Genomic DNA, 27055 nt, shown 5'->3' with positions numbered 1-27055 from the left:
CACAGCCTTATCTTTTAGAACCATAGGGGGGTTTGTGAGGGGAGGTGCTTGTGTTTACTGTTGTGTAACTGTTTTCAGTAAACAGCTGTGAGGAAGGCTCCTCTCTGAAGAAGTTGGGTTGAGTCGGGTGAGGAGCGTTGAGCTCCAAGAGCCTGTTCCAACCAGCCTTCCCTTGCTAGCAAGTAAAATCGATCGATCGCTGATTGTGTTGTTGTTGAGAATAAGTTTCTAAACCAGTGGGGCCTGTGGAGGCGCAGACCCACCACAGGGGAAGGGAGGGTCTAAAGAGAGCTGGTGTCAGACAGATGAGCTGATCTAAGAAGAGTAAGGAAAAGCATCTGGAGTCTAAGAGTGGAAATGGAGCCGCAAATGACAGGAAGGAAACGACGACTGCGTTCTGTAGAAATCTCTATTTTAATGCAGTCAACAGAAATAAAAGGAAAACAAATTCAGATGTGATTAAAGGAGCATATTTACAAAAAGTCTCAGAGATTAAATCTGTTTTTTTAAACACAAGGAATAATTTTCTGTCATTTGCACATTTCATAAAACATACAAACGTCCAAAGAAACGCGTCTTCATTTTCACTGTGCGCCGGTGACCAGCAGGGGTCATGTGAGCTGCCTGAACAAACCCCTGTGAGGCCCGTCCGTGCGACGGAGCTCACAGGTGACGATGTCGCGTCTCTTTCAAATCCTGTTTTCGGCGTCGCTCTTCCTCTCGGTGTAAAGCCCCCCCCCCTCCTGCTTCTTCCCTTTTTTCTCGCCTCAGTGGTTCAGGATCATAGGTGGAAGTTTGATGCAGAAACAAAGTGTTTCCCCCCTCGAGGAAAGCGAAAGTTCAGACTCTCCTCTCGAGGCAGCTGGCAGAGACACGCCCTCGGTCTCAGTGTGTCTCAGGCGAGCGTCTGCAGGGTCTGGTAGCCTCTCCTCTTCTGCGCTCGCAGCAGAGGCGTCTGAGTGTCCGCGTCTCGAGACGAAAACGTCCTGCGGGCTCGCCGCAGGTACACGCGAATCCATCCGTAGACCAGACAGTTAAAGAAGCCCTGAGAGGCCGAGGTTAACGCCTGAGGACACAAGACACGCTCGGGTCACTGCACGAAAGACACGTGAAACAACCTGAGAGAGGCGTGTGAGTACGACAAAAAGAACCACAACGATGAGCCTGAGATATCCTACGTGATGACTCGCACAGAAAGCAACAAAAGACCAGTGAAGCAGTCGAGACGGCACAAAAAGGAAGCTTAATGAGAGACACAGTTACACAAAGAGAACATTCAAAGACCACAAAATGAGCCCGACACACAAATTCAACCACAAAATGTTCGACTGCTGTCAAAAGATCCAAATCAAACAAACTGTTCAACAGGAAAAGACGACACGCCACCAAAAACAGGCTGAACGAGCTCAGAGCGTAAACGCCGTCGTGTTTCTCTGGTACCGACTCACCTGCAGGATGTACAGCACCACCCCGGCTTTGCCCTGGCACGCCGCGGGATCCGCCACTCGCAGAAACGCCAGGATCACCGCTGAGGAAACAACACAACAAACAAAGACACGCTGAAACCTCGCTGACTGCGTCTGTCGCCAACAAGAACCAATCAGAGTCCGCGCCGAACAAACCTGGACCCCAGCAGAAGACGAAGACCAGCGGGTACAGGACCATCCTCCGGTCCATCACGCTGAACGAGGCCCGCTGCTCGCTGCCCAGGTAACCGTTAGAGGTCACGATGCGCCTGTAAATACAGCGCGCTTTGACCACGAGGACCTGCGGGGGGGGAGAGGGGAGGTCACCTCCACGTGATGTTCGTAGAATAAGACGCGTCTGTGCGACGAGCGTGAACTCACCGTGATGCTGAGGAGGGTGACGAGCACGGTGATGAGGAAGACGGTGATGTGGTAGGTGTGCAGGTACAGGCAGCTTCGGCTCATCGGCTGCTCGTCCGACATCAGGAACAGCGCTCCGGTGTGCATCATCAGACACCTGGTCGGATGTGGAAAAAAGCCCACTGAGCTTCTGCGTGGAAGCAATCGGTGGATTTGCTCGCGGCGTGAACACTTTGTGTTCTGGCCTCACCTGTAGGGTTCGGTAAGGTTGGCCTGACAGTGGCTGATGTTCCCCTCTATGATTACCGGCAGCATCAGCAGCACAGGAAGCAGACTGCAGACACACAGAGCAGGACACACTGTTATCAGTACCACCGTGTGTGTGTTTGCATGCATCCACAGAGTGAGGCTTTGGTGCTCACTCACCATGAAACCAGAGCAACGATTTTACCCGCCGTGCTCACTCGGTTGGAAACCTGCACAAGGATGCAAAATATCACATCAGAATGTATTTATAGAGCACATGTTAAAACAACAGTGTTGACCACAGTGCTTCACAGTAAAAGCATGAGACAGGCGACAACAACAAGCTAGAACAGCCAACTCGTTAGAACCAACAGCCACAGTACAAAGATACGTTTCAGGACGTGATTTAAAAGACTGGATCGACTCGGCGGTACGAACATGAACAGGGAGGTTATTCCAGAGTCTGGGTGCCACGGTTGCAACGGCCCGGTCACCGAGACCTAGGTTGTGCTGGGAGCCTGTGATTGGCCGATCTAAGTGCGCAGAGAGAGAGCTGGGCGCTAAATTATTCAGAATTTTAAAAGCGAACAAAAGAATTTTAAAATCTATGCGATATTTGACAGGGAGCCAATGTAGTTTGGCTAAAATTGGAGTGATGCGTTCGTAGATTCTCGTAGCTGTTAAGAGACGCGCAGCTGCATTTTGAATTAACTGAAGCTGGTAAAGAGAAGAGTGTTGGAGGCCCGAGTAGAGCAGTTACAGACGTCCAGTCTGGATGTGTGCATAAGCTTTTCAAGGCCCTTTAAAATCATTTTAAAGCCTCATGTTTACTGAGACAAACAAAGCTGTTCATGCTGCACCGAAGTGATCAGGTACCAGATCAAAACTATTTTGAAGCATCAGGACCAAACATGGGGAGGTCTGTGCCCCGTCAGGACACTGGAGCATCTTTTTATCCTCTTAGGTTTCCCCACCATTCTACTTTTACCGAGCCTCTGGGAGCTGTGGGCCGCGCAGAGTTTGACCCTGTCAGGTTTGCCCTTTGTGTTATTCTAAAGCTTTATGAGCTGCAAACAAAACCCTGAAAGCTTTGTTTACTACCTGTTGTGTGTGTTTTGCTGCCCTGGCAGCTGGACAGATGTGTCTGTACCTGTACAGAGTATCCATCCATGCAGCTGCAGTACTTCTCCTTGATTCCTTTGTAGAGGTTCCAAATGTAGTAGAGGGTGTAGAAGAAGGAGGCCATGTAGAAAACCTGAAACAGAGTTTGTGATGAGCCAAATCCTCGCTCACGTTCGCCGCGCTGATTTTCTAAACAGGTCACCTGACACCCCGCCCCCTTTTCAGACTTTAATAGAGCGCGAGAGCCAAAAGGGGCAGCTGACCCGGGGTTGTTGCTCTGAGTGGGAGATGTGGGTCAGGAATGTTTTTCTGCTTCCAGGCTGTGTTCTGTCCTGGTTCTGCTGCTCCATTTCATCCCAGAATGACCCAGTTCAGGATCTGGACCTGGTCATCTGGGCCAGAATAGCTCACTCGATAGATATTTGGCAACAGAGACGTCAGCTGTGTCCCAAAACGTCGGCCGCATCCTTCGGAGGACCCGGCCTTCGCGGTCTACGTGGGCCGGGTCCTTCGAGGTGCGAGACGGTGAAATGGGACGGTCCAGCCTTCAGATCAGCGTCAGCGCTGTGTGGGTGGAGTTTAATAAACTCGGCTGTCTGCTCCTTGCTGTCTAAAATATAACAGGACACTGGCGTAAACTCTCGACCGTCTCACACTTCTGTTTAATCAGTTTTCTGTTTGACGTTTATTCAGCTGTGTGAAAACCCTGGAGGAACCAACCCGATGGATTAATAAAGTTTTATTTAATCTAATAGTCTAATAACTTTGATCTCAGCCAAACGATTTACTCCGGAACAAATAAAACACAGAAAAAAGGAAAACAATTACATTTTTAAGTTCTCCGAGTGACTTAAATATCATGTTTAACCTGAGTAGCGACAGAGCGGGGGTCTGAAAACGATGAAGCCGGGAGTCCGCTGCTCTCGCCGGCTGGAGTGACCATTGAACCCCCCGGCTTGCTATCGAGCTGGTGGGTAACAGACGTCTCCGAAAACGTCGGCGCACTTTTGCAAATATGCGATGTCTTGATAAACCGAGCAGATATTTGAAGTTTACACAGCTACTTTCTCGCCTGGAAATATGCTAAAAGTTTATTTTGTGACCCAGAAAGATTAATAAGAGTAATTTTAAAACTTAGCAGCAGCCGCCATTGTTGGCAGCTGAAATTTGGCTGGGCCGCGCTATGAATTCTGGGATATGGTGTGCCACGAAGGACACACCCGACCCATCCTTCAAATTCGGGGAAATGAAGGACGCATTTGAAGGAGTCGACGAATTGGGACAGCCTTCGTCGCCTGGCTGTGACGTGATCGGCCTTCAAACGCGGCCTCCGGAGGATGCAGCCGACGTTTTGGGACACAGCTGTCATTTACCCGCTCGTCCTCAGGTGCTGGATTGGTTGTCATAGAAACAGAGGTAAAACCGCACCCAGTTTTATTTGATGTAAACGGGACTGAACGAGCTGGATGAGTCACTGATGATGAAACATTTAGAGGAGAGAAGCTCAGCAGGTTACGATCCGGACGAGACGCAGCTCAGCTCTGCAGCTCTCCCAGTTTCTCTTTAGTTTTGTTTCCCTGGAGCTGATTGAATTTATGTTTGTTTCTCTTTCAATTTTTCATCACGATTGCTGCCCCGACCTTTTTCCTGCCACTTCCTTTTCCTTTTTTCGGTGATTTGCCCTTTAGCACAAATCCTCTTGGTAAACTTACTCTTGTGTGGTTAAAAAACTCTTTTCTGATAACTATGGATATAATCTGATGACTGCTTTTAGCTGTAAATGTGCTCCACGTGTTAAACATTTGACTTTATTGTGTGAAAGTTCTTGTTTTTTTGGTTCTTGGAACATGCTATTTCAGTTGTGTGTGGGGTCGACTTTGGCTGACTTCTCAGGAAACACTTTGCTTTGAGAATATGGAAATCCCTCGGCAGCTCCACGCTTCACTCTGAAAACTTTCCCCTGAAACAAAGTAAAGAGAACAAAGGCAGCCCGTCTGAAGCGGAGCTTGGTTTTGAACATGTTGGGGTCACGTGATGAAGGTGGAAGTGTTACCAGTGTGGTCTGACCACCGCGCTGGAATCACCTAACCCATCTGGAAAATCGTGTGTGGCGTCGTGTTGTCAGAGCTGCTGCTCCGTCAGATCGGAGTTCGTGCCAGCGATCGGTCTCTGTTTATTTTATTTTAGTAGCTTTATCAATAAAGTTGGCCTGGGGTCCGCACACACACAAACCCTCGGGACCCTCGGGACTTTCAGTTTGATTGTACTCCGTGGGTCACCTTGTCTTACAGTATAACCACAGCAGTCCAGTGTAGTGTTGTTTCACCTGTTCCACGATGTGCAGGTAGTAACAGTGCGTGCTCCGGCTTGTGCAGTCTTTAAAGAACAGGATGGAGCCGATCAGCCAGCACACGGCGAGCAGCAGGTCTGCGACGCTGAGCAGCATCAGAGGCTGCAGCTGCACACACACACACACACACACACACACACACACACACACACACACACACACACACACACACACACACACACACACACACACACACACACACACACGGATTACAGCGTGCTGAGAAAGGATTTTAAAAGCTGGACGGAGGACGGAGCGAGGCTAATGTAGATGACCAGCAGGGGGCGACTCCTGGTTGTAGAGGCAAGTCTGATTGGACAGAAGCTTAGGAGAAAACGAGTCTCCTGTTCACCTGAAGACCTTTCTGGTGGGTTTCGCGTCTCACTCAATAAACACGACGGCGGTTTTATGAACCTCATTAGGACTCGAGAAGGGCGGGGCTTCTTTGTGGCTGATCGGGTGTCTTTGTCCTACTTAGAGACTCTTCTGTATAAAACGATGAGTGCACCCAGCGGTTACGTAATGTTTTCATTCTTATCCACATGAAGGTTAGAAAGCAGAACTGAATGTAAACATGTGAATGACAGTACATCTTTACATCTGAGTGTCCTAAAGTGATGCCTCTGCGCCGGGGAAATCTGACCTCGTTGCAGCGTTGAACAATAGGCACAGTGTCAGCGTTCAGCCCCCTCTCATCACGCCTAGTTTCAAATCAGCGGCTCGGGCTGAGGTTTGGAAAAGAGAACTCGATAACACAAAGGGTGATTTCACAGCGGCCACGTCCAGCTTTTATAAGCACTTCCTCTTAATTATTTTAACTTTAAAGTTCAGACCACAGTTTATCTCACACAGTTTGTGCAAAGCGTCAGAGAACAGAGAAGCGGCTGACCTCGGGCTTCCGGCTGAGTCCCCGTAACATCAGGCAGCAGATGATGGAGCCTGAACCCAGAATGCTGCAAACACAAACACACATGATGAGTGGAACCTCACTGGAAGAGCTCGGTGTTTAATAAAGATGGCGTGAAAGAAAAACAGCTGATTGGAACTGCGCCTGCCTCTATTGTCTGAGCGCTGTGACCTCTGACCCCTCAGGTCTTTCCCACTGGTCCCACACTGGGTAAATGAACCAGCAATAAAAGCCTAATGTGCTCTGACGCAGCCCATTACAAACAAGCCTCTGTACAGGAACGTCCAACAGTCCGGCCGAGACGACGACTCGGATTATTAAAAATGCAGGATTTCAGAGTTTTACAGTAAAAAACAGCGTGTAGGTGTTCAGGTTTTAGACAGTAGCTCTGTGGGTCACCTACTCAGTTTGCCTACGTTACATATCAAAAGGTCAAATGTATGTGTCACTAAAATGTAGTTAGAGTATCTTGACTTTCCCAGTCATGTTTCCAGTTTTACTCCTGATAAAAACAGTAATGACGACAGTTACTGCTGCTGAACTTGACTGAAGTCAAATAAGCTCTAAATTACTCATGAATGGCTTTTCTTTACTTTCCAGCTGTGCCTGTGGAGGATGAAGACACTGACCTGAGCACAGCCATGACGAGCTGGATCCAACTGACCACGACGTACACCTGCAGGGAAACAGGCAGGCGGTCAGCAGGCTGACACACACAGACACACACTGAGGTGTCTGCACACGCGCACACAGACACACACACTGCAAACTTCACATTTCTTCACGATGAAGCACAAACATCAAACGCTCTTTTGTTACTTATTCGAGCTCTTAGAGCTGCGTGACTCTTAAAGCGATTGTGCTTTAATCGATGCTGCAGTGAGTGTTCGTCTCTCGGTGAGGTCAGTTAACATCAGCTGCAGATGTGGGAGTGAAAGTGTTAAAAATAGAGACAAACAAACTGTGGGGGAAACACAAAAAACCCCAGAGGAAGTTCAGAAATTCACTCCGAGAGGAGAAAAAGGAAACCGTTGTAGTCTCATTATTACTTCTTTTTAAGATGTCAGTTTAACCGTCTTACACCGATGAGGGTTGAAATTCAGTTTTCAACACACAAAAAGACCAACAAGATAACGGCGAGTGCGCACAACCCTCAAAGTGACCGCTGACCGCGGCCTCCTCCTACACAGAATAAAACTAAACACGGTCCAAACATCACAAACTGCAGTTCCTCTGACGTCCAGCAGAGGCTGCAGCAGTGACGTTACCGTGGTAACCTCACTGCTAAGTGTAATTCGCAGATTTATCTGGACGTTAGTGAGCAGCAGTTAGCAGGTGACAGCTTTCAACATTCACGAAAGTCATTTTATCTGACGCTCTCACACTCCGATGGACGCGTCACATAACTCGGGGAATAGACCCTGTGCACGAGAAAATGCTAACTTCCTGTTTTAAGAATCACCCATCTTTTAAATACAGTCTGTGAGAATACATCAAAGTATAAATATGAATAAAATGTTTTAAGTAAATGTTTATATTTACTTTATATAAATATAATACATATAATATATATTTAATTATGATCAAGATCAATAGACATTTTAAAATAAACAAATCCATGATTATGTACAAGAGAATAAATACATATAAATATGACTCATCATTACTTAATGGAACTCTTCATACAGCGACCCTGTTTCTCATCACTGAGTCTGTCTCTAATGAGTTGCGCACCAAATGAAGAGTGAGAGGAACCCAGTGTGTGTTTATGATGACTGCTTTCTCTGCTTCTGCATTAAACCATCAGGTTATTATTGTTCAGCGGTGAGCGCGAGCACTTCAAAGCTTTTATTGGAAGTGAAATTTGTGAATTTATTTCACTTCCTTCAGTGAGAGATGCTCGATTTAGTGCAGCAGCACAAAAGTACGAGCTGATTGTTTTACTGGACTTTTGGCAGATGTTGAACTGACGGAGTCTCCGAGTGCAGACGGAACAAACCGAGACTCACCACAGAAAACAAGCCGAACACATCCTGGACGTGGCTCAGAGTAAATCACACTTGGATGGTCTGTTCACACAGAGTAGCAGCGCGGTGTACTGTCCCTTTAAGGCACAGAACGAGCTGCGGCATCACGCGTCTACATCAATATAATCTAATAATACGAGTATGGAAAACAGCTTATCTTTATTCATGCAGCACCAAATCACGACTGTTGTTGTTTATTGTTATTGTATTGTTGTAGATCCCACAATAACACATAGTTCGAGTTTATTTCCACGTCACACCGTTTATCCAGCCGCATGTAAAGCTGCTGAGCTCGTTAAAGTGCTTGAATGTGCGCAGTGATTCTGAGAGCACAGGAGGTGCTGATCGCGATGAGCTCACCTGCGTCCAGTCCTCGGCTCCGGTGGTGTTTGCTGCTGTGTGGTTGGTCATAATCATCTCGTCTGAAGACATCAGAAACTCTCTGAGCATTTCAGATAATCAAGCTGAAGGTGAGAAGGTCACGTGATCGTGCCTGGTCCTGGAGCGGTCAGCTGAGCCTCCCGTAGGCTGTCGGGACCAGCTTTTATCCTGCGGGATGGCACGGTATCCGCTGACCCCGCCCCCGGGGCTCTGACCACGCCCCCTGCCCGTGAGGGGAATACCCACCTGCCTGACGACGCCGCAGCTTCGCTTTTATTAAATTGAATAAATAATTAAATGAAGACGCAGCAGCTGTGAGTACTTCTACTCCAGTACTTGTGTGATATGCTCAGTATTTTCAGTTACTTATACTTTATGTATTAGCTCAGGACTCCTGAGGGAACTGCTGATCTTTTTCCCTGTCCCGTTTGGATCGTTAGCCATCAGAACTATTCCCTGAAGAAAGATGCCAAGCGGATCATCATGGCCGTGCCATGTTGGTCCATTTGATTGACCTTTATTATAATTATGTATTTATTTTATTCAGGGAGAGTGGTGAGGGGAGATAAGCCTCCATACCTCGGAGAGCCTGAGATGTTCCCAGAGAGGTGGAGTCTAAGACCCAACCTGACATATAGACGAACAGGCGCACGCAGACACAAACATGCATTCCCACCCCCATATACACATAAACAAATCCTCGGCGCTCACCTGACATGGAGACAGACACTCCCCAAACTTTCTCTACATCCCAGGTCCAGGTACTCTCGCCACAAAGGGGCAAACCGTACCTAGACCCAGGAGATGTAACCCTTTTCCCTGAAGTGGAGACAAGCAGACCGCCCCCTTATCTCCATTAGCAGGTAGGCCCCGCATCCCAGACCCCAATCTGACGGCCAGCACCTCCTCCCAGCCCCGACGGTTAACAGAGAACAGGGGTGAGTGAAGACACTGATATGTAGTGTTGCTGCGTGCTGTTCTAAAGTGCATTTAAAACACAGGAGCGCATGGTCAATGCTCCCTCTAAGCTGCGCGCGTGCGCAATTGCGCACTGCTGGCACGTCTCTGCGCACAAAAAAATCCAACCTGAATTGAAACTTAAACTTTAACAATCCTGTTCTGCAGTGTGAGTCAGTGACTGGCTGCTCCCGTATGGGATCAGAACGATGCCACCTCATCCCAAAGTCCAGCCAATGATGCGATTCACATTCGTATATACGCAGCCAATCAACGTCGCTGACAGGCTCTGACAGCGTCCTTATGTGCGACACCGGTGTTTTAGCAAAGCGGCTGATGTGGAGTGAAGCCACGTTAATGACAACGTGTACAACCATTGGAGATGTGAGCAGGACAGACGGAACATCTGACGGACAAAGTGTGGACTTTATACCAGTTTTTAAATTGTGTTGATCGGCCGCGTAAAACCAGAGTTATGATAAAATATCTGCAATGTTTGGTTTTTCCCCCCGAATACTGTCGTTGTTTATATTTACTGCAGGAAGAAACGGTAAAAACTGCGTTTGATAAGGAAAACGCTCGAAAGCCTGTGAACAAAGACAAACCTCCTCCCAGCCTTTAATGCTGTAATTTGATTATTTTAATAAACATGTAACTTGGATGATTCGATGCTGGCGTGACCACAGTGCACGTCTGCTGTCGCTCACAGTGGTCCGAGTGTCCGCTCAGGGAGTTTGTGTGTTCAGACACGTGAAACATTACAGGGAACGTTGGTCACGGTGCTTCCTGCCAGAGAGCAGCATGGCTCCTCCCCAAACCCTCAGTGTCTATACGTGTTTCAAATTGAGAGGTGGGCACCGGCGCCAGAGGTGGGTTTGAATACACAGACCATCCTCTGGATGCCGTGTAGCGTGCCCAGCCCCAAGACCCTATATGTAGGTGTTATGTGAGAGCGTGAGTAATGTGGATGTCTAGGTTGCGGAATAAAATTGAGGCACAGGCGTCCAGAGGGGGAGTGCCCCACCCTAGTGACACACCTGCACCCCAAGCCCTGCATGTGTGTGGGTGTGGTGGAGCGGGAAGAGGGAGGCACCTGAGGATGGGGAGGGAAGAAAGGAAGGGGAAGTGGCCCCTCCCCGGGGCCAGCTGCCCCGCTGACCCCAGTAGGCACCCCCGCTCCCTGGAGTCCACCAAGGCCAGGGGGCCCAGGCCCATCCGGAGCCCATCTGGGGCACCCGGCAGCGGCACCGCCCAGCCCCACATAACCCCGGGCAGCCCCACCCGACCCCATTGCAGAGAAAACTGCACCCGACCCATCATCCAATCATCTCTCAGACTACACTAGACAATAAACACCCAGGTTGAGCTCATTCTCCACCTCTCCTACACCTCTCCCCCACCAGCAGTGAGCTCCTGGAGAGAGGAGACCTCCTGCAAAGATGTTGCTTATCATTTTTAATATGTACAAAAATAAAATCAAGACGATGAATTTGAATTAAGAACTCAAAGTCCAAGACGTCAAAAATCTGTTAAATAAGGATACAAAAACAAAGGATATATATCCATTTCTGTTAAATACAACTGATGGAATTTGCAAAGCAAACTAATCTGCGTTGTGTTATTAATAATCTTTAATGTTCGAATAATCTTCACTACCCGGGTCGCCACCGTCACAGACACACTCTGACATGATCGGCTCGATTGTGCCACATGTGCTTCTGTACTGTGAGCTGCCCCCTTTTCAAAGATGTTCAACAATGTCTTCAATAATAATTATAAAAACAAAATTGATCTGGGACACACAGCATCTTCCCCCTGGGCCAGCGCACTTTTGGGCCGATGAGCCGGGCTGCAGGCCCAATTACCAGCCCACAGGGTTGGCCTGGAATATCCAATCAGAGTCCTTAATGACACAGGCCCCTCCCCTAGTTGCTGTTCCAGCTTGTAGAAAAAAATTATTGTGGAAGAAGTTGAAGAAAAGGTGAAGCTAGAAACAATAAAAAGAAATTAAAAGTAGATGCAGCACCGTGTCGAGTTAACCACGTTAGCTGCTGTTAGCCCCTGCACTGTGAACTGTAGTAACAGGCAGTAACCAGGCCTCCACAAGCTGTGGTGACGTGAGGAAGAGACACAGGAAGTGAAATTAACATGGTAAGTAAATAGATGGGGGACATAATTAAGAGAGAACTAAATAAATATGACTTCAGGAAAAACCCAGTGAACTAAAAATATGCAGAACATCTCCAGATGTGTTGACGCGAGCAGCCTGAAGGCCGTGCTGCAGGTGTCTGACACCTGGAGGCGTCAGTGAGGCTCTGTGAGCAGGTGTTTGGCTTCTTCCAAGCTCACAGCAACAGACACGAGCCAGCGCCTGATGAACAGGAGCCGAGTCAGCAGGATCAGCAGAGCTTTTACTCTGGAAGAGCTTCAGTGGTATTTGTTTGTTTGTGTCTCACTGCCATGAATGATCTATGTTCGTGACATCACTAGATGACCAAAACACATCAGGAGTGGAACAGACCACGCCTCGTCCTAGAATCGTTCGGCGGCGCTTTCACGCGTCGGAGCGTTTAAAGAGCTGAGAGCGGCTTCTTCACGCTGAGCTGTCCTGTTTTGGTGCTTTGGAGCAATCCTGGCCTCCTACTGCTTTGCTACAGAATCGTTTAATTCCGGTGCCATCCAGTGGTACCAGGCCTCTTGGCAAATGCCCAATCTGGTGAAGCTCTCTCTGATGGACCCCCACAGTCCAAAACGGCACGCCAAAAAGAAAAAAAAACAGTGTGCTTACACATTAAACCCACCCCAACCGGTCGCAGCAGATGGCCCCGCCCCTCCCTGAGGCTGGGCGGTTTCTTCCTGTTCAAAGGGAGTTTTTCCTTCCCAGGTGCTTCGTACTGTAGAGTGAAAACTCTGCATCAGCAGAAACAACCACCAACAATCATATGACCCCCTGTGAGCAGCACTTTGGCGACAGTGGGAAGGAAAAACTCCTTTTTAACAGGAAGAAACCTCCAGCAGAACCAGGCTCAGGGAGGGGCGGGGCCATCTGCTGCAGCCGGTTGGGGTGAGCGAAGATGTAGCTAAGAATCAGAGGTGGTGCTCTGCACACCACCGAACAGCCCAGAGACGGCGGTCGTTTACCCCATAAATGCATTTGATATGTAAATAATAAAATGCACGAACAGTTTGTGAAGGTCTCAGTTTAATGTTTCAGATTATAAACTCTCTCCATGCTGGGACACCTCAGATTCCTGTCTGCTTCCCACAGACTGAACATGGAAACATTTAAACACAGGAAATATCTACAACTCGTGGGAAAATCCCTCATGGGGAAGTGAAAGGTTTGTTGGACGTGACGTAGAAACTCTCACAGGTATTCTCACCTGGCGGAGATTTCAGTTTCATTCATGGACATAATGGTAAATGGCCTGTATTTGTATGACGCTTTACTAGTCCCTAAGGACCCCAAAGCGCTTTACACAATACACAATCATCCACACATCCACACACTGGTGATGGCAGCTACATTGTAGCCACAGCCACCCTGGGGCGCACTGACAGAGGCGAGGCTGCCGGACACTGGTGCCACCGGGCCCTCTGACCACCACCAGTAGGCAACGGGTGAAGCGTCTTGCCCAAGGACACAACGACCGAGTCTGTCCGAGCCGGGGCTCGAACCGGCAACCTTCCGATTACAAGGCGAACTCCCAACTCTTGAGCCACGATCGCCACATAATCCCACTCATTTAAGCTCCCTGTTACACGTTGTTGTATTTAACTTGAGCTGCTGTAACAAGAGAAGATAAATCATACCCAGCAGCCACTTTATTAGCTACACCTTGCCAGTACAGGACTGGACCCTGTTTCTTCTTCCCAGCATCGACGAGGTTCTGGAAGCATTCCTCAGAGACTCTCCGTGTTGACGTGACACCATCACAGACTTACTGCAGAGCTGTGGACCGCATCCATGACATGTGGTGACTGTGGAGGCGTTTGGAGGACGGTGAACTTGTCACGGACGTGCCAAGAAACCATCACGCCCTCCCGACAGAGAGATCCTGGATGTTGTGGCAGATATTCTGTAGCTCATCTGCTTCAGGGTGTGATGTGCTCAGAGGCGCTCTTCTGCATACCTTTGTTATAATAAGTTATATAAGTTTGGTCATTCTCCTCTGATCTGGGGCACCACCCGAGCAGTTTCTTCCAGAGATCTGTACTCTGTAAACTCAGCAGCTGTACCTAATAAAGTGGGCAGTGAGTGTAGATATAAAACTTCATAGAGTTCATAGAGGCGTACTGCCACCTGCTGGTAGAAAAATATCAGTCGTGTGACGGGAATATTTCTGTTGTTGACATAATTCCACAGATCTTTCCTCAGGATGCGATGAAGTGTTGGAGCGTTCAGCACTCGTCTTTTAGTGTTTCCTGGTTGTAGTGGAGGAATCTGTGGTTCTGCAGGAACACGCAGCTGCTCGAGCTCCGGAAACAAACTCAGGTTCAGGTTCAGGTGAGCTCAGAGGCTTTAAAGACGTGGTGACTTTAAAAGTGTACAAACTGGTCCAGGGACAGTTTTTTAGTTCAGACTCTACAACAGCACGAAGGCCTCTGTGTAGCTGACCTTTGACCTTCGTGTATCAGCTGTTTTACCTCTATAGAAATGAAATCAGAACCAGGGCTGCTGATGTGTAACACCAAATATTCAACGAGCACTAAAAGTTTGAAAAACCCTTCGTGACCACGCCTCTCGTTTGAAACACGTGACCTCCAAATGAGAAGCTGTCGGCAAAGTTCAGGGGTCACATCCGGACACGCGTCTGTGGTTCAGGCACCAAAAGCACTTTGGTTAAAGGGTCAGTGTGGTCCAATCAGCCGGCCGGATCGTGGACCGGTGGCTCGTTTGGAGGCAGAGATTCGTTCTGTTACTTGGGATGCTGTTAGCCTAGCTTAGCATACAAGCTGAAGGCTCATGCTTCTTCCTGTTTCTTCACTGCGTCCACGACAGGAATGTAATGACAGCTGCAACAGGAAGTGAGCTGAGGCGGGGCTAACAGCATCTCAGAACCTTTCCTTTAACGCAGATTTAACTGAGCGCGTCCTCTGAAGTCCTTCTAATATCTGAGGCTGAACTCACACTGGTTTCACTGGTTACTCGCTGACTTTTGTCCACACTGGTTTTCCCAGCACGGGCCTCCCTCTCTCACCGCTTTCAGAGACTCTCATTGGTCGAGGAGGTCCCGGCCTCCCTCAGCCCGGCTGGCTGCAGCTCGTGCTTCTTCATGTGCTTCCTGAAGACTCGGGCTCCGCTCAGGTTCTTCTGGCAGATGTCGCAGAAGTACGGCCGAGCCTCCGAGTGCACGTCCACGTGGTAGGTGAGCTCGAGGGCGCGGCTGAAGCTCTTGCTGCACAGCGGGCACTGGTAGCGGACGCCCGAGTGCGTCAGCTGGTGCTCTTTGAGCGAGCTGCGCTGCTTGAAGGTCTTGGGACAGATGGGGCACTGATACGGCCGGGCGTCGGTGTGCAGACGCTGGTGCCGGCGCAGCGCGCTGGAGAAGGTGAAGCTCTTGCTGCAGATGCTGCAGGTGTAGGGTCTCTCTCCCGTGTGGATCCTCTGGTGCTCTGTCATGTGCACGTGCTGGATGAAGCTCTTCCTGCAGGTGGGGCACTGAAAGGGACGCTCGCCCGAGTGGATCCGCAGGTGCTTCTGCAGCGCCGACGCTTTGAAACAGTCGCGCCCGCAGACGGGGCAGCAGTGCCGTGATTTCCCATCAGCCCCACTGTCGGCCTGTGGATTCAAGGGTCCGCGAGGACTTGTGGGCCCATCGCAATCTAAGGATCCATCAGGGTGTAAAGGTACATCAGGAACTGTGGGCCCGTCAGGGTCTGTGGATCCGTCAGGGTCTGTGGGCCCGTCAGGGTCTGTCAGAGACATCAGAGAGAACTCAGAGGAGAGTGCCTGCAGGCTTTATGAGGGCAGTCAGCGTTTCAGGGTCAAACATGCAGCCATCCAATCATCATTTAGAAAAAAACCAAACTGCCGCTGCCCTCACAGAGCCAGTCGGGAACAATCAATAACTAATTAGTTAAAGATGAAGACTCACTGCCGCGCGCTGGCCTCCAGTCCTCTTCCTCACCATCAGAGTTTATCAGCCCGCTCACGTCTGGCTCTTTATGCTCCTCGCTGTTGCCCCGCCCCTCAGTGGGGCGGGGTTTGTTAACAGAGGGCTCAACTCCGGTGAAAACATCTACGGAGGTCTGTAGAAGTAGACAAAGACAGGAGGAAATCAAACTACAGTTAAATGTTAGCGTGATTATGTCTCCAGATAAATGGAAGTAATTTAAAATCAGTGTGACGTGATGTGAATGGCGAGCACGCGGGTTCACACAGAGGACCGGAGCGTCTGTCGGTGAGGCCTTACATTTACAGCTGCTGCGTTCTGTGCTGACCTCGTTCTGCACCTCAGACCTGCACACAGGTTCACCTGAGACCAGCTGTTTTCTTACCTGCTCATTCACGCCTTCATCCACCTCCTTCTTCTTCTTCATCCCCAGCTCCACCTTCCCGCCCTCGATCTTCATGTCGAACCAGAACACCTGAAAGATGCACAAAATCTGATCTGAGTGCAGTTTCTATCTCCCGCCTTCAGTCAAACGCACGCTCAGATGAAAGAGGTTTGAAGTCTGGGCGTCACCTTGTCGGCGGGGTCGGCGATGAGCCCGTCCCTGATGTGGGTCCTCATGTGCTGGCGCAGCAGGCAGGGCTTCAGGAAGCTCCGGGGGCAGATGCTGCAGGCGTGCGGCTTGTCGGCCATGTGGGTCTTCCTGTGCACTCGCAGGGTGGCCGCGCTGCTGAGGATCTTCGCGCATACCGGGCAGCGGTGCGGCTTCTCCGAGTCGTGGACCTTGGCGTGCTCCAAGAGAGCCGACATCCCCGGGAAGCTCCTCCCACAGCTGAGGCAGCTGTGGGAGGAGCTTCCCTTCGGAGTATCGGTGCTCCCGTCTGAGGACGAACAGGAAGAGGGAGTGAAGGACGTGCGTAACTCAGCTGTTCATGTCACCTGGTGCCGTATCGTTAAAGCTCGCTTCAGTGTAAACCTGAGCTCCACGGTTCCTTCAGCCTGTTCCCACCCACACAGATTTACCCACTGCCACAGCCCACCCGAGTGACGCTGACCAGTGTGAGAGGAACTTGTTCCACTTTCTAAAACACAACAATAAGCTCAGTCACTTTAAATGTCACATCCTTTTTCTTATTTTGGTCCCTGATGCAGAATTATTCACAATCACCGGACCTGACAACCCTCTGCAAACGTCCTCCACAGCTGTTCAGACCTCACTGCTCTCTCCAAACATCACTCAGTTCATGCCGCACTAAATTCACTCACACAGCTCAGTCTCGATCTCACCACACTGCCTAACGCCCGAGTCCTCGCCAGCTAATCTGCTGTAGGACACGCAGGAGCACGCCAACATCCAACAGCAGCACACCGGCGCCGAGGAAAGGTGTTAGCTGAGATGTGACGGATGTTCAGGGATAACGTTTACACTCTGGAGTCATTCAGGAGAAAAAGCCTCCGTGGATTCTCACAGACTAAAAGGACGGACAGCTAAACTGTGGAGAACATAACGTGTGGCATGAAATGAAAAGCTGCTTTGCCGCAGCGCGAACGGGCCGACCCGTCTGAAACGAGGAGCTGGAGTTTCTCACCGGTCGCCGAGTCTGCGTTCCCGTTCTCCACTTTCATCCCGCTGAGCGATTCACCCGTTTTCTGGAACAGAGCGCAGATCTGAGGTCAGTTTACCTGCATCAGCTGTGAGCAGATTATGAAGCTAACCTGCGGCTCCTACATTTCAAACACGTCCTCCATTGAGGACGTCAAATAATCCTCTTACATTCTGCACTTATTTCCAATTTCTGCATGTTTCTGAAGTCGAGGCTGACTGCTCACCGGCTGGTCTGAAGGCTGTGATTGGTCGTCAGCGGCGGCGGTGCTGCACTCTTCCCTGCCGTGGATCTCCTGATGCTTCCTCAGCACTCTGAGCACAGAGAAGCGCTTCATGCAGACGTCGCACTGGTACGGCCTCTCTCCGGTGTGAGAGCGCATGTGCTCCTTCAGCCGCGACGCTCGGCTGAACTCTCGGCCGCAGACGCCACAGGTGAACTGCTGCGCCCTCTGGTGGAGCTGCCGGTGCTGCAGCAGCTTCTCCACAGACAAGAAGTCCTTCTGACACAGGAAGCAGTGAAGATTCATCTCCCCCTGAGTTTCAGACAGACGGAGAACAACCTGAAGCTTCAACTTTTAGCTCAAACCAACTCACAGCAGCAGCTTTACATCTTTACAAGGAGGAAGACAGAACCAGGCTCGGGAAGAGAAAGCAGAGAATAAACAGAGGTAATGCTGATAATGTCTGTCTGAGTGCAGACGAGACACCCGATATCTCGCCCTCTGTGGCGACACGTTGTGTCTTAAAATAAAGACCTGAGAATCGAATCGCAGACTCGGGGGTCAGAAGGGCGTCGACTACGATAATGAGTCCGACCTGGAGTTGAAGAGACAAAATGATCCCTGAGAGGAACCAGGAGAGCAGAGGGGACCCTGTCCCAGCGCTCTGCTGTCAGGTTAACACCTGGTGTTCAACATCTGGTTCTCCAGCTGTGGGGGGACACGTTACTGTTCGACTTCACTGGGAATTGTCTGATGTTTCCTCAGAGAACGTCAGTCTTCCTTCTCTCTCCCCAACCAATCACAGCAGATGGCCCCGCCCCTCCCTGAGCCTGGTTCTGCAGGAGGTTTCTTCCTGTTAAAAGGGAGTTTTTCCTTCCCACTGTCGCCAAAGTGCTGCTCATAGGGGGTCATATGATTGTTGGGTTTTCTCTGTATGTATTGTTGTAGGGTCTACTGTACAATATAAAGAACCTTTGGAGCTTTAAAACTGAATTGGATCGCTGTGAGCTCCACCTCCAAACAGAACTTCGGACTTGGTGTTTCTCCTGTTATCCGTCCGAGTCCTGAATTCTGCTTGACTGGTCCAAATGAATTCCCGCCTCTTTTCCCAGGATTTCAGTGTGAAGTTGGAGGAGGTCAGGGCAAAGCGTGACACTAAGTGAAACTAAGTGAATTTAAGCTTCAGTTCGTTGAGCTTGAACCTGATTTTATTGCTTATGACAGACAGAAACTGCGAGGAGCGGCGCGTGAGCCAGAAACAGCCAATCACAGCGAGCCTCTCGCCTACTTTAAGTCACGACACAAAAGGAAAATGTGACACTTCTAAGGAAACTGTTCACACAGACCAATCCCTCCTTTCACACTCTTCCAGCAGTCATGTGACCACACCTGTGTAACACTCACCTCTCCGTCGACACCTTCGACTTTGACCACCTGGATCTGCTCGGCGTGCTTCTGCAGGTGTTTCCTCAGCAGACCCGGCCTGTTGAAGCTCTTGCCGCACAGCGAGCAGGGGTGCGGCTGCTGCCCCGTGTGCAGCCTCACGTGATCCCTGAAGGACGACGCCGTGGAGAAAACCTTCTCGCAGACGGAGCAGGAGTACAGGTTCTGTCCCGTGTGGGTTTTCTGGTGGTCGACGAGCCCCGTCCTGGAGGCGAAGCTCTTGGGGCACAGCGAGCAGAGGAACGGCCTTTCTCCAGTGTGAGTGCGCTCGTGCTGGACGAGGTGGCGCCGCTGGACGAATCCTCTCCCGCACACCGAGCAGCAGTGGGGTTTCTCTGCGGCGTGGCCGAGCCGGTGACGCCGCAGGCAGCTGAGCTGGGCGTAGCTGACACCGCAGTCGGGGCAGGAATACGGCTTCTCTCCGGTGTGAACCCGCTGGTGGACCGCCACGTTTATCTTCTTTGTGAAGCGTTTGCTGCACAGCGAGCAGCTGTACGGCTTCTCGCCCGTGTGGGCGGTCATGTGATCGACCAGGCGGGAGGGACGCGAAAACTCCCGGCCGCATACCGAGCACCGGTGGCGGCGCTTTGACCGGTGAGCGCTGTCTGAAGCCGGTTCATCTGGTACAGAGAGACTCTGCACACCTGGATCGAGCCCCGCCCCTGCAGGACACAAACACATAAATGATCATTAAAATCACGTTTTATTTTATTATTTTTATTTATTTATTTTTTGATGTTGGAGTGTTTATTTTTAAAATCTAACCTTTGACTGTTGAATGAAATGTGAAGATAGTAATGGGTGAGGACAGTGATGAGACCACTGGGATTATCTTAGCATGGATACTTTATACTTATAAAGTAATTATATTAGCACATTTTCCCCAGTGTGTAGAAGAGATAAGCAATGCCTAGTGCTGAAGGTTACAGTCCCGCTGTTCTTTCCCCAACATAACCACTCAGACTGGCCATAATCATTCTCATTTCATATGGCGCAGTCCCAGGCAGTGCCATGTAATTGTACTCGCAAAGAGCCGTGTAATATTATGCACACCCTAGAAAGAATGTATCAGAAGAATATTACACATGCTTTTAAAATGTCCTTTTACAGTAATGACACTGACATTGCTGTGGCAGTTGAAGGGCACACAGTGGGGTTGCATAATCTGCAAACTGGGAGGAATAAAAAAAATGTATAAAGATATATTTTAAAGTTTTGTGGGATCAACTTAGTATTTCAAATCCCCATTAAATGAACATAGACTAGTCAGGTGGACACAATGTCTTGCATATTTTTCTATTTGCTATAGAAAAGTAGAAGCTCAATTTTGTTTCCTATTTTCTTTTTTTTTCTTTTTTTTTGCCTGTCCCGTTTGGCTCTTTTGCATCAGAATTATTGTCTAAAGGCGAAGAAAGATGCCCAACAGATTTACTTTACCAAATTGACCATCCCAGCCTTGCCGTAATGGTCCATTTGATTCACCTTTTATTGTTTATTTTATTTTCACTTACTGAATGCGGGACAGACTTGACTGGGGGAAAGAAGGGGAGAAAGAGAAATCACGTTTTAAAGGATTTCAACTTTCAATATGAATCACGTGAAAACCAATCAGAAGAGCAGCGGTAGAGGAGGACGCTGGGCAGACGCTCCTCCTGCAGCCTGTTGCTGATACCTGCAGAGCTGTTGGATCCAGCCTTGGCCTGATATCAGCGCTCCCCCCGTAACTCCGCTCTGACACTAAAATAACCCAACGAGGGTCCCTAACCTTGAGCAGGGAGCTGCTGACAGTCCTCTCCTGTTTCCTCAGGCTCCTCCTTCACTCCATTCATCTCCTCATGCTCTCCTCCTCCTCAGTGTTGATGCGTCTCCTTCAGGCTTCTGAAATAATAATAATTGCATTTATATAGCGCTTTTCGAGACCCTCAAAGCGCTTTACAATCCCACTGTTCACTCACTCTCACATTCACACACTGGTGGAGGCAGCTACAGCTGCAGCCACAGCTGCCCTGGGGCAGACTGACAGAGGCTGCCATATCGCACCATCAGCCCCTCTGACCACCACCAGTAGGCAGTAGGTGAAGAGTCTTGCCCAAGGACACAAGGACCAGGACAGAGAGAGCTGGGGATTGAACCAGCGACCTTCCAAATCAAATCAAATCAAATCACTTTTTATTGTCACATCACATGTGCAGGCACACTGGCACAGCACATGCGAGTGAAATTCTTGTGTGCGAGCCCCACAAGCAACAGAGATGTGCAAACACAACAACACAAACGAGCAAAATACAAGAATGGCCAACCTGAAACTAATAAATATATGTACAATATATAATAGTGTATGCATTTCTGGATGTGTATACTAAATATTTTCCTACGTGTGTGTGTGTGTGTGGGGTGTGTGTGTGTGTGTGTGTGTATGCACATTTTTACAAATTAAATAGTTAAAAAAAAATTAAAAAAAACAAATAAATAATAATAATAATAATAATAATAATAATAATAATAATAATAAAATATATAAAATATACAGAGTTGAATATGTGCAAAACAAGTGGCATTTATATACAGTATGGAGTGCATAATGTTAAAGTTCCAGTAGTGAAGCTGAGGTGTCTATGACGTGTTCAGCAGTCTGATGGCCTGATGGAAAAAGCTGTCTCTCAGTCTGCTGGTACGGTGGTTCCGGTCCCTGAACCACATTCGCTCCGACCAATAAACAATTGTTCACAAGCTTCCTGCTCACAATGAAAGCACCACAGAGTGTTAGTGTGCAGACGTACCTGAAGCCTGGTTGGTTTCCTCTGAGATGAGCCGCATGAAGCCGCCGTCGCCCGGCTGGAGTGAATCCTCACACTGAGACAGAAGCAAACATTAATCAACCTTAAACGTTCGTCAGCGTCTGCGACACCACTCTGTCCTGATGACACACCGATGAGCCAGCGTGGCTCACCATCATCAGGAGTCTTCTCTCATTCCTCTGTCCTCGTGACCTGAAAAGAAGCCTCGGCGCTCCACGCTGACGGATGTTTCACTGATCGGTCGCTTTGAATCAGCTAGATCGATACACCGCAGCCCCGCCTCCTCTCCATTTGCACACAGCATCACTCAGCTTAACTTCATCATCCTCCGGACCTCTCCACGTATCACTGGACGCCTCCTCCCCACAGACCGCTACCCTACTGGGGGCCACTTCTCCAACAGAAGGGAAACAAGGAGAATTTAACCTTTATCTGTTCAAATCATGGTCAGTATGTGCGAGGTGGTCAGGAGGTCCAAAAGTGAGTCTGCAGCCATCTGTGAGACATGGTGGAGGCTCTGTCCTGGTTTCAGCTGCATGTCAGCCAGCGTTGGAGAGCTTTGATCAAACTGATCAAGTATGATCATCAGAGTTTGATCCACCATGCAGGAACATCTAGAAACATCTGATTGGCAGCACCTGCCAACGCAGTGAAAGCACATCTGGATAGAAACACATGCAGTGGATCGCCACAGGCAGTTTTAGACTCAGATCAATTGTGGGATTAAGTACTGAACAGTCGTGAGCAACGTGATGCTGCCGCACAGTCGACGGCAAAACGACACGGGAAGCCGAGCTCGACTCCGCGGGTACCGCATGCTGCGCTCTGTTGGTCACAGGGAGCTGAGATAAAGAAACACATCGGTGCGTTTGTAAGAACACTGTTATTATAACGTTACAGGACACTGTGCCAGCGCTACAGGACGAAAGAGACTGAACAGAAAATGTGAATGTACCTTTAAGCTTCATGCTATTAAAAAGTCACTTTATAACAAAATAAATACAAACCAACAAAAATATCTTTCATACAAAAAGTAAACTTTGTTCAAATGTGTATTGTCCACATGAACAGTATGTTTGAAATCCATTTGTACGTTTTATTTTTAAATGTTCAATTAATTTTGTTTGTGCTCCAAATAAATTAGAAATTGCCCTCTTCTCTTGTTCTGTGCCCCACCTGAGCCCCAGGTGTGGGACCGTCACTGTGGAACACCATAAGTCATGGATGGGCCTCCCCAGAGCCCGGACCCCTGAAGCAGTGTGGGATCATCCTGACAGGGAACAGAACAACCGGCAGAAACATCCAAAGCAGCAGGCTGGAGAGCTGCTGGAGGAAGCTGCCCGAGTGGTTCAGTGTTTGCACATATTTCACATTTTCATCACAGAACATAAAGAAATGAGAGGTGGCTCAAGACTTTTGCACAGCGCTGTGTGTCTTTGTCTGCTCTCACTGTCTGTTTCTTCTTCCTTTACCGCACGGTGAGCATTAAAGTGTGTGTTCGGAGCTTCCTGATCACACAGACAGCAGCTCGGAGCTCACGCTGATGGTTTTTGGTGCTTTAACTCGGAGCATCAAACGGACAGCCAGCTAGCCCATCAGCTAGCCTAGGAGCTAGCCCGCTATGTTAACGTAAAGCGTTCAGAGAGAAGCCCGGAGCTTCAAACACACTCGTCCGTACAGAATGGGCAAAGAAACGCCCGAAAAAGGATCTAAACCCGACGGTGTTACAGGAGCATCCCTGACAGCAGAGCGGCTGATGCTTAGCTGTGAGTGCGGCTAGCGCATGCTAACGCTAATTAGCTGTGATGGAGGCGGAGCGCCGGTTTAAAGGCTTCACAGCCGCCTTTGGCGAGCTAACCTACAGGAGTACGGATGGAGCTCTCACCTGTCTGTCAGCAGCACTCACACCGACTCCAGGAGAACTGAAAACCAGAGAATGTTTTTAATAAAATGAAGAGCCAGACAGCAGGTGAGTCCCAACTGAACCCAACAGTGCTGCCGCCGCTGGCCGGAAGGTGAACTACAACAACACTGCAGCGAGAGGCGGGCGTCCGCTCACGCACACTTGAGGTGACACAAAAGGAGCCAGATGTTTCCATCTACGTCATCATACTTCACCTCAGCCTCACCAACATCTGCAGCAGCTTCACAGTCACCTGTGAACTCTGCGGGTGAGACTGCAACAACCTGGAGGTTACTCACCTGGAACTCATGGACAGGTTATCACACAGGTCAAGCCAAGGCCTTTATTTTATTCTTCCTCCCACATGAAGGCAAACTGAATATTTGAGCTTATTCATCTCTTCATCAAATATGCAACACGGCGGCGAGGCTGCCTCTGTGAAAGGCGGCGCTGCCTGTTTTTTAGGGACTTCCCTCTGAAATGTGACCTCGACACGTCCTGTAAACAAACACCAACTCAAACTGAAGTGACGACAACAACAACAGTGTGGGGTTTTTTTTAGGATGAACAGGAAGTGTCTTTAATTCTGGACACTGACAGCAGATCATCACAAACATGGAGCTGAGTGAAGCTCAGGACCGTCGCCGCCGCTGGCAGGAGGTCACCACACACACCTTGCACCCCTCCCCCCACAGTCAGTCTACTGCTTCTTCTTCACCACGTGAGCGCAGTCATATTTGCCCCGCACCACGGTGAGTTTGACCCCGGGCAAGTCCTGTGTCCGACCCCCCTGCACAAGCACCACGTTGTGCTCCTGCAGGTTGTGCCCCTCCCCGGGAATGAACACCACCGCCTCCTTCCCGTTGGACAGCCGCACGCGGGCGCACTTCCTGTTGGCGGAGTTGGGCTTCTTGGGCTTTCGGATCATCGTCTTCAGGATGACCGCCTTCAGCTGGGGGCGGCCAAACGTGGCTCCAACGGCTTTGGGAGGGACTTTGGGCTTCCCTTGGCGATGCATCTGGTTGAGCGTGGCCATGGTCCTGGACAGGAGGGGGGCGGTCCATGCAGAGGCGTGCTGGGACGCTGCAGAGGGAGGGGTTTATGGTTAAACACTGAAATAAAGTCGGCGCTTGTTCACCTGATGTCTGACACACACCTTGAATCAGCGACGTCAGTGCCGGTCTCAGACTCCACAGAGACGCCATTCCTGAAACATCAGACGAGAACATCTGTCAGGAGACCGTCAACCATCAGCTGACACGCCCACATCAAACACTATTATACTATTATACTATACTGAAACATTATTTCAGGTTGGTATTTTGGGCTGGGTCACCTGACCCCTCAGCGGGTTGCATCTTTTAACGTCAGCTCCGCCCAAACTTTTCATCAGCACTTTAAAATCAAACGTTTGCGACGCGTTTGGGACGACTCGTCACAGGACTCTGGCATTTATTCAGGAAACAGAGCGGTCCTCGTCTTTGTCCGTCAGACGAGCGTCGGCGCAAAGCTCGGCTTGTGTCTCGTGTTATAAATCAAACAGCTCACTGACAGCTGGACTCGCTCATCGGCTGTGAAACTTTACTTCCTCCCTGCGAGGTCAGTTTGGCTGTTATTACACGTCAGCACCTGTAACAGTACAAAAACATAAAACTGCAGCTCTGCAGCTGTTAGACTGCACGTGAAACACGTTGTGTATAAAGGCTCATTTGCATCATGGAGCCCTGCTCTCTAGAACTGACTGTGTGTGAAGCTGGATTTAAGAAATAGTGCTTTATAAAGTTTTTAACAGCATGTTTACAGCCATCTCGTTTCAGTACAGGTGGTGTTGGTTGGTCACAGCTACAACAGTTTCTCTAACTGACCTCAGGTCAGCAGGAAGTGTGTGCCAAGAACAGCACCACAGTAACTAGAAGCATCCTCAGCTCTGAGATCTGATCTGGGCACAAAGACCAGCAGCTGGTGGCCGACAGGTGTGTCCGGGTTCTGGTGGCGTACTCGGAGAACAAGCCGCTGAGAGCTTTGAGCTGATGGAAACCATTTTAAAAGATGACTGTGCAGGACTGGGAGCCAGTGACGTGTTACCATAATCTAACCTGCTCGATATGAAACATGAATTCATCTGATTACAAAGAAGCTGAAAAGAAACTAAAAGGTTCGTCTTGGCAGCAGGACACGAGCTTTCCGTGGCTTCTCTAGAATTACTGCAGATTAAACCTTTGTTTTTACGCGCGAGCACGCAGCAGCTCTCGGTGGGTCCTCGTGCACGCGTCAGCGTTTAACGTCTGTTAAACTCACGAGAACTGAACGCGTGCAGTTGTTCCACTAAACCTGGGGTGGGCAACTCCAGGCTCGGGGCCGGTGTCCTTGAACCAACACAGCTGATTTAAAGGCTAAATTAGCTCCTGCAGTTCTCCAGAGGTTCTCCTAATCATGTGGTTCAGGTGTGTTGACCCAGGGTGCGATCTAAAACCTGCAGGACACCGGCCCTCGGGGCCTGGAGTTGCCCACCCCTGCACTAAACTCCTGTGGAAGGAGCACACCTGTGCACGCGCTGATGTTTATACGTAGACAGCGTGGCTAACGCTTAACATCGGCTAGCTTCAGGACACACGCGCACACACACAGGGGTTACCGGAAGTTTGCTCGCTCCACGCACACCTGCTGAGAGTCCCGGACAAACAGCCTCCGCGCCGGCGGAAGGAATCGGAACTCTGACCGGTCAAAGTATTGACGGCATTCCAGTGAAATCTATCAAGGACGTCGCGGCACGAGCACCACGACCTCTCAACAACCCGGAAATCCTTCCGCTGTCAGTGCGGCCTCCACTGGCGCATTACTGCCCCCTGCAGGACGAAATATGGCCTGCATTTGTATAGCGCTTTACTCGGTCCCTAAGGACCCCAAAGCGCTTTACACTACATCCACCCATTCACACACACAGTCACACACTGGCAATGGCAGCTACATTGTAGCCACAGCTGCCCTGGGGCGCACTGACAGAGGCGCCCCAGGACCAGCGGACGGGGTCACTTCGCGTTTCTCCTGATTTCTTCTTCTTCCTCCTGCCGTCCATCCATGAACCTCCTGAGCTCCTCTTCTCCTCCCTCCTCCGCACATGCTCAGACCTTCACAGCAGGCCTCACCTCGGT

General features: G+C 49.7%; 3 protein-coding genes across 9 annotated transcripts; all 3 read right to left on the bottom strand.

Moving 5' to 3' along the window:
* Window positions 1-380: 380 nt before the first annotated feature.
* tmem116 (transmembrane protein 116) lies at window positions 381-9127 on the bottom strand. 3 transcript variants are annotated; one of them, XM_085424019.1, is made up of 11 exons: window positions 8839-9124; window positions 7081-7127; window positions 6434-6497; window positions 5521-5652; window positions 3223-3327; window positions 2253-2302; window positions 2077-2160; window positions 1848-1983; window positions 1623-1767; window positions 1449-1528; window positions 382-1066 (listed from the first exon to the last, which is right to left on the bottom strand). In XM_085424019.1, exons 1-11 carry the CDS (start codon window positions 8926-8928, stop codon window positions 896-898), a joined length of 1104 nt encoding a protein of 367 aa, XP_085280145.1. In that variant the 5' UTR covers window positions 8929-9124; the 3' UTR covers window positions 382-895. The 3 variants fall into 3 exon arrangements, with proteins under 3 accessions (XP_085280146.1, XP_085280145.1, XP_085280147.1); XM_085424020.1 differs by lacking the exon at window positions 5521-5652 and having other exon boundaries at window positions 381-1066; window positions 8839-9127; XM_085424021.1 differs by lacking the exons at window positions 7081-7127; window positions 8839-9124 and having other exon boundaries at window positions 6393-6484.
* Window positions 9128-12988: 3861 nt separating this feature from the next.
* Window positions 12989-24021, bottom strand: LOC146660015 (uncharacterized). 4 transcript variants are annotated; one of them, XM_085424013.1, is made up of 11 exons: window positions 23886-24021; window positions 22153-22391; window positions 21983-22055; window positions 20968-21080; window positions 19164-19864; window positions 17763-18071; window positions 17522-17582; window positions 16506-16813; window positions 16318-16407; window positions 15915-16068; window positions 12989-15732 (listed from the first exon to the last, which is right to left on the bottom strand). In XM_085424013.1, the coding sequence occupies exons 4-11, from the start codon at window positions 21029-21031 to the stop codon at window positions 15023-15025; spliced, it is 2397 nt and encodes a 798-aa protein (XP_085280139.1). In that variant the 5' UTR covers window positions 21032-21080; window positions 21983-22055; window positions 22153-22391; window positions 23886-24021; the 3' UTR covers window positions 12989-15022. The 4 variants fall into 4 exon arrangements, with proteins under 4 accessions (XP_085280139.1, XP_085280140.1, XP_085280137.1 ...); XM_085424014.1 differs by having other exon boundaries at window positions 22153-22394; window positions 23886-23998; XM_085424011.1 differs by having other exon boundaries at window positions 22153-22638; window positions 23886-23986.
* A 434-nt stretch (window positions 24022-24455) lies between these two features.
* mrps12 (mitochondrial ribosomal protein S12) lies at window positions 24456-26719 on the bottom strand. Of its 2 annotated transcripts, none has more exons than XM_085424018.1 (3): window positions 26565-26719; window positions 25060-25110; window positions 24456-24986 (listed from the first exon to the last, which is right to left on the bottom strand). In XM_085424018.1, exons 2-3 carry the CDS (start codon window positions 25106-25108, stop codon window positions 24604-24606), a joined length of 432 nt encoding a protein of 143 aa, XP_085280144.1. In that variant the 5' UTR covers window positions 25109-25110; window positions 26565-26719; the 3' UTR covers window positions 24456-24603. The 2 variants fall into 2 exon arrangements, with proteins under 2 accessions (XP_085280144.1, XP_085280143.1); XM_085424017.1 differs by having other exon boundaries at window positions 26539-26717.
* Window positions 26720-27055: the final 336 nt, after the last annotated feature.

The sequence above is a fragment of the Rhamphochromis longiceps genome, linkage group LG11, assembly GCF_057381845.1.
Source record: "Rhamphochromis longiceps isolate RC_006_pf linkage group LG11, R_longiceps_female_GT1.1, whole genome shotgun sequence".
In the NCBI taxonomy this organism is placed as follows: domain Eukaryota; kingdom Metazoa; phylum Chordata; class Actinopteri; order Cichliformes; family Cichlidae; genus Rhamphochromis; species Rhamphochromis longiceps.
This window is presented reverse-complemented; position numbering and strand designations above follow the sequence as displayed.

What these genes read in the sequence shown, in the direction of transcription:
- mrps12 (XM_085424018.1), bottom strand. Translation starts at nt 25,108, where the DNA reads ATGGCGTCTCTGTGGAGTCTGAGACCGGCACTGACGTCGCTGATTCAA. An exon ending in ACTGACGTCGCTGATTCAAG is followed by an intron (nt 24,987 to 25,059) that starts GTGTGTGTCAGA and finishes CTCCCTCTGCAG; the next exon opens with CGTCCCAGCACGCCTCTGCA.
- tmem116 (XM_085424019.1), bottom strand. Translation starts at nt 8,928, where the DNA reads ATGCTCAGAGAGTTTCTGATGTCTTCAGACGAGATGATTATGACCAAC. An exon ending in TGGATGGATACTCTGTACAG is followed by an intron (nt 2,303 to 3,222) that starts GTACAGACACAT and finishes ATCCTTGTGCAG; the next exon opens with GTTTCCAACCGAGTGAGCAC. An exon ending in CGTCTTCTGCTGGGGTCCAG is followed by an intron (nt 1,529 to 1,622) that starts GTTTGTTCGGCG and finishes TTGTTTCCTCAG; the next exon opens with CGGTGATCCTGGCGTTTCTG.
- LOC146660015 (XM_085424013.1), bottom strand. Translation starts at nt 21,031, where the DNA reads ATGAATGGAGTGAAGGAGGAGCCTGAGGAAACAGGAGAGGACTGTCAG. An exon ending in CACAGCCTTCAGACCAGCCG is followed by an intron (nt 17,583 to 17,762) that starts GTGAGCAGTCAG and finishes GCTCTGTTCCAG; the next exon opens with AAAACGGGTGAATCGCTCAG. An exon ending in ATGAAGGCGTGAATGAGCAG is followed by an intron (nt 16,069 to 16,317) that starts GTAAGAAAACAG and finishes CTACTTCTACAG; the next exon opens with ACCTCCGTAGATGTTTTCAC.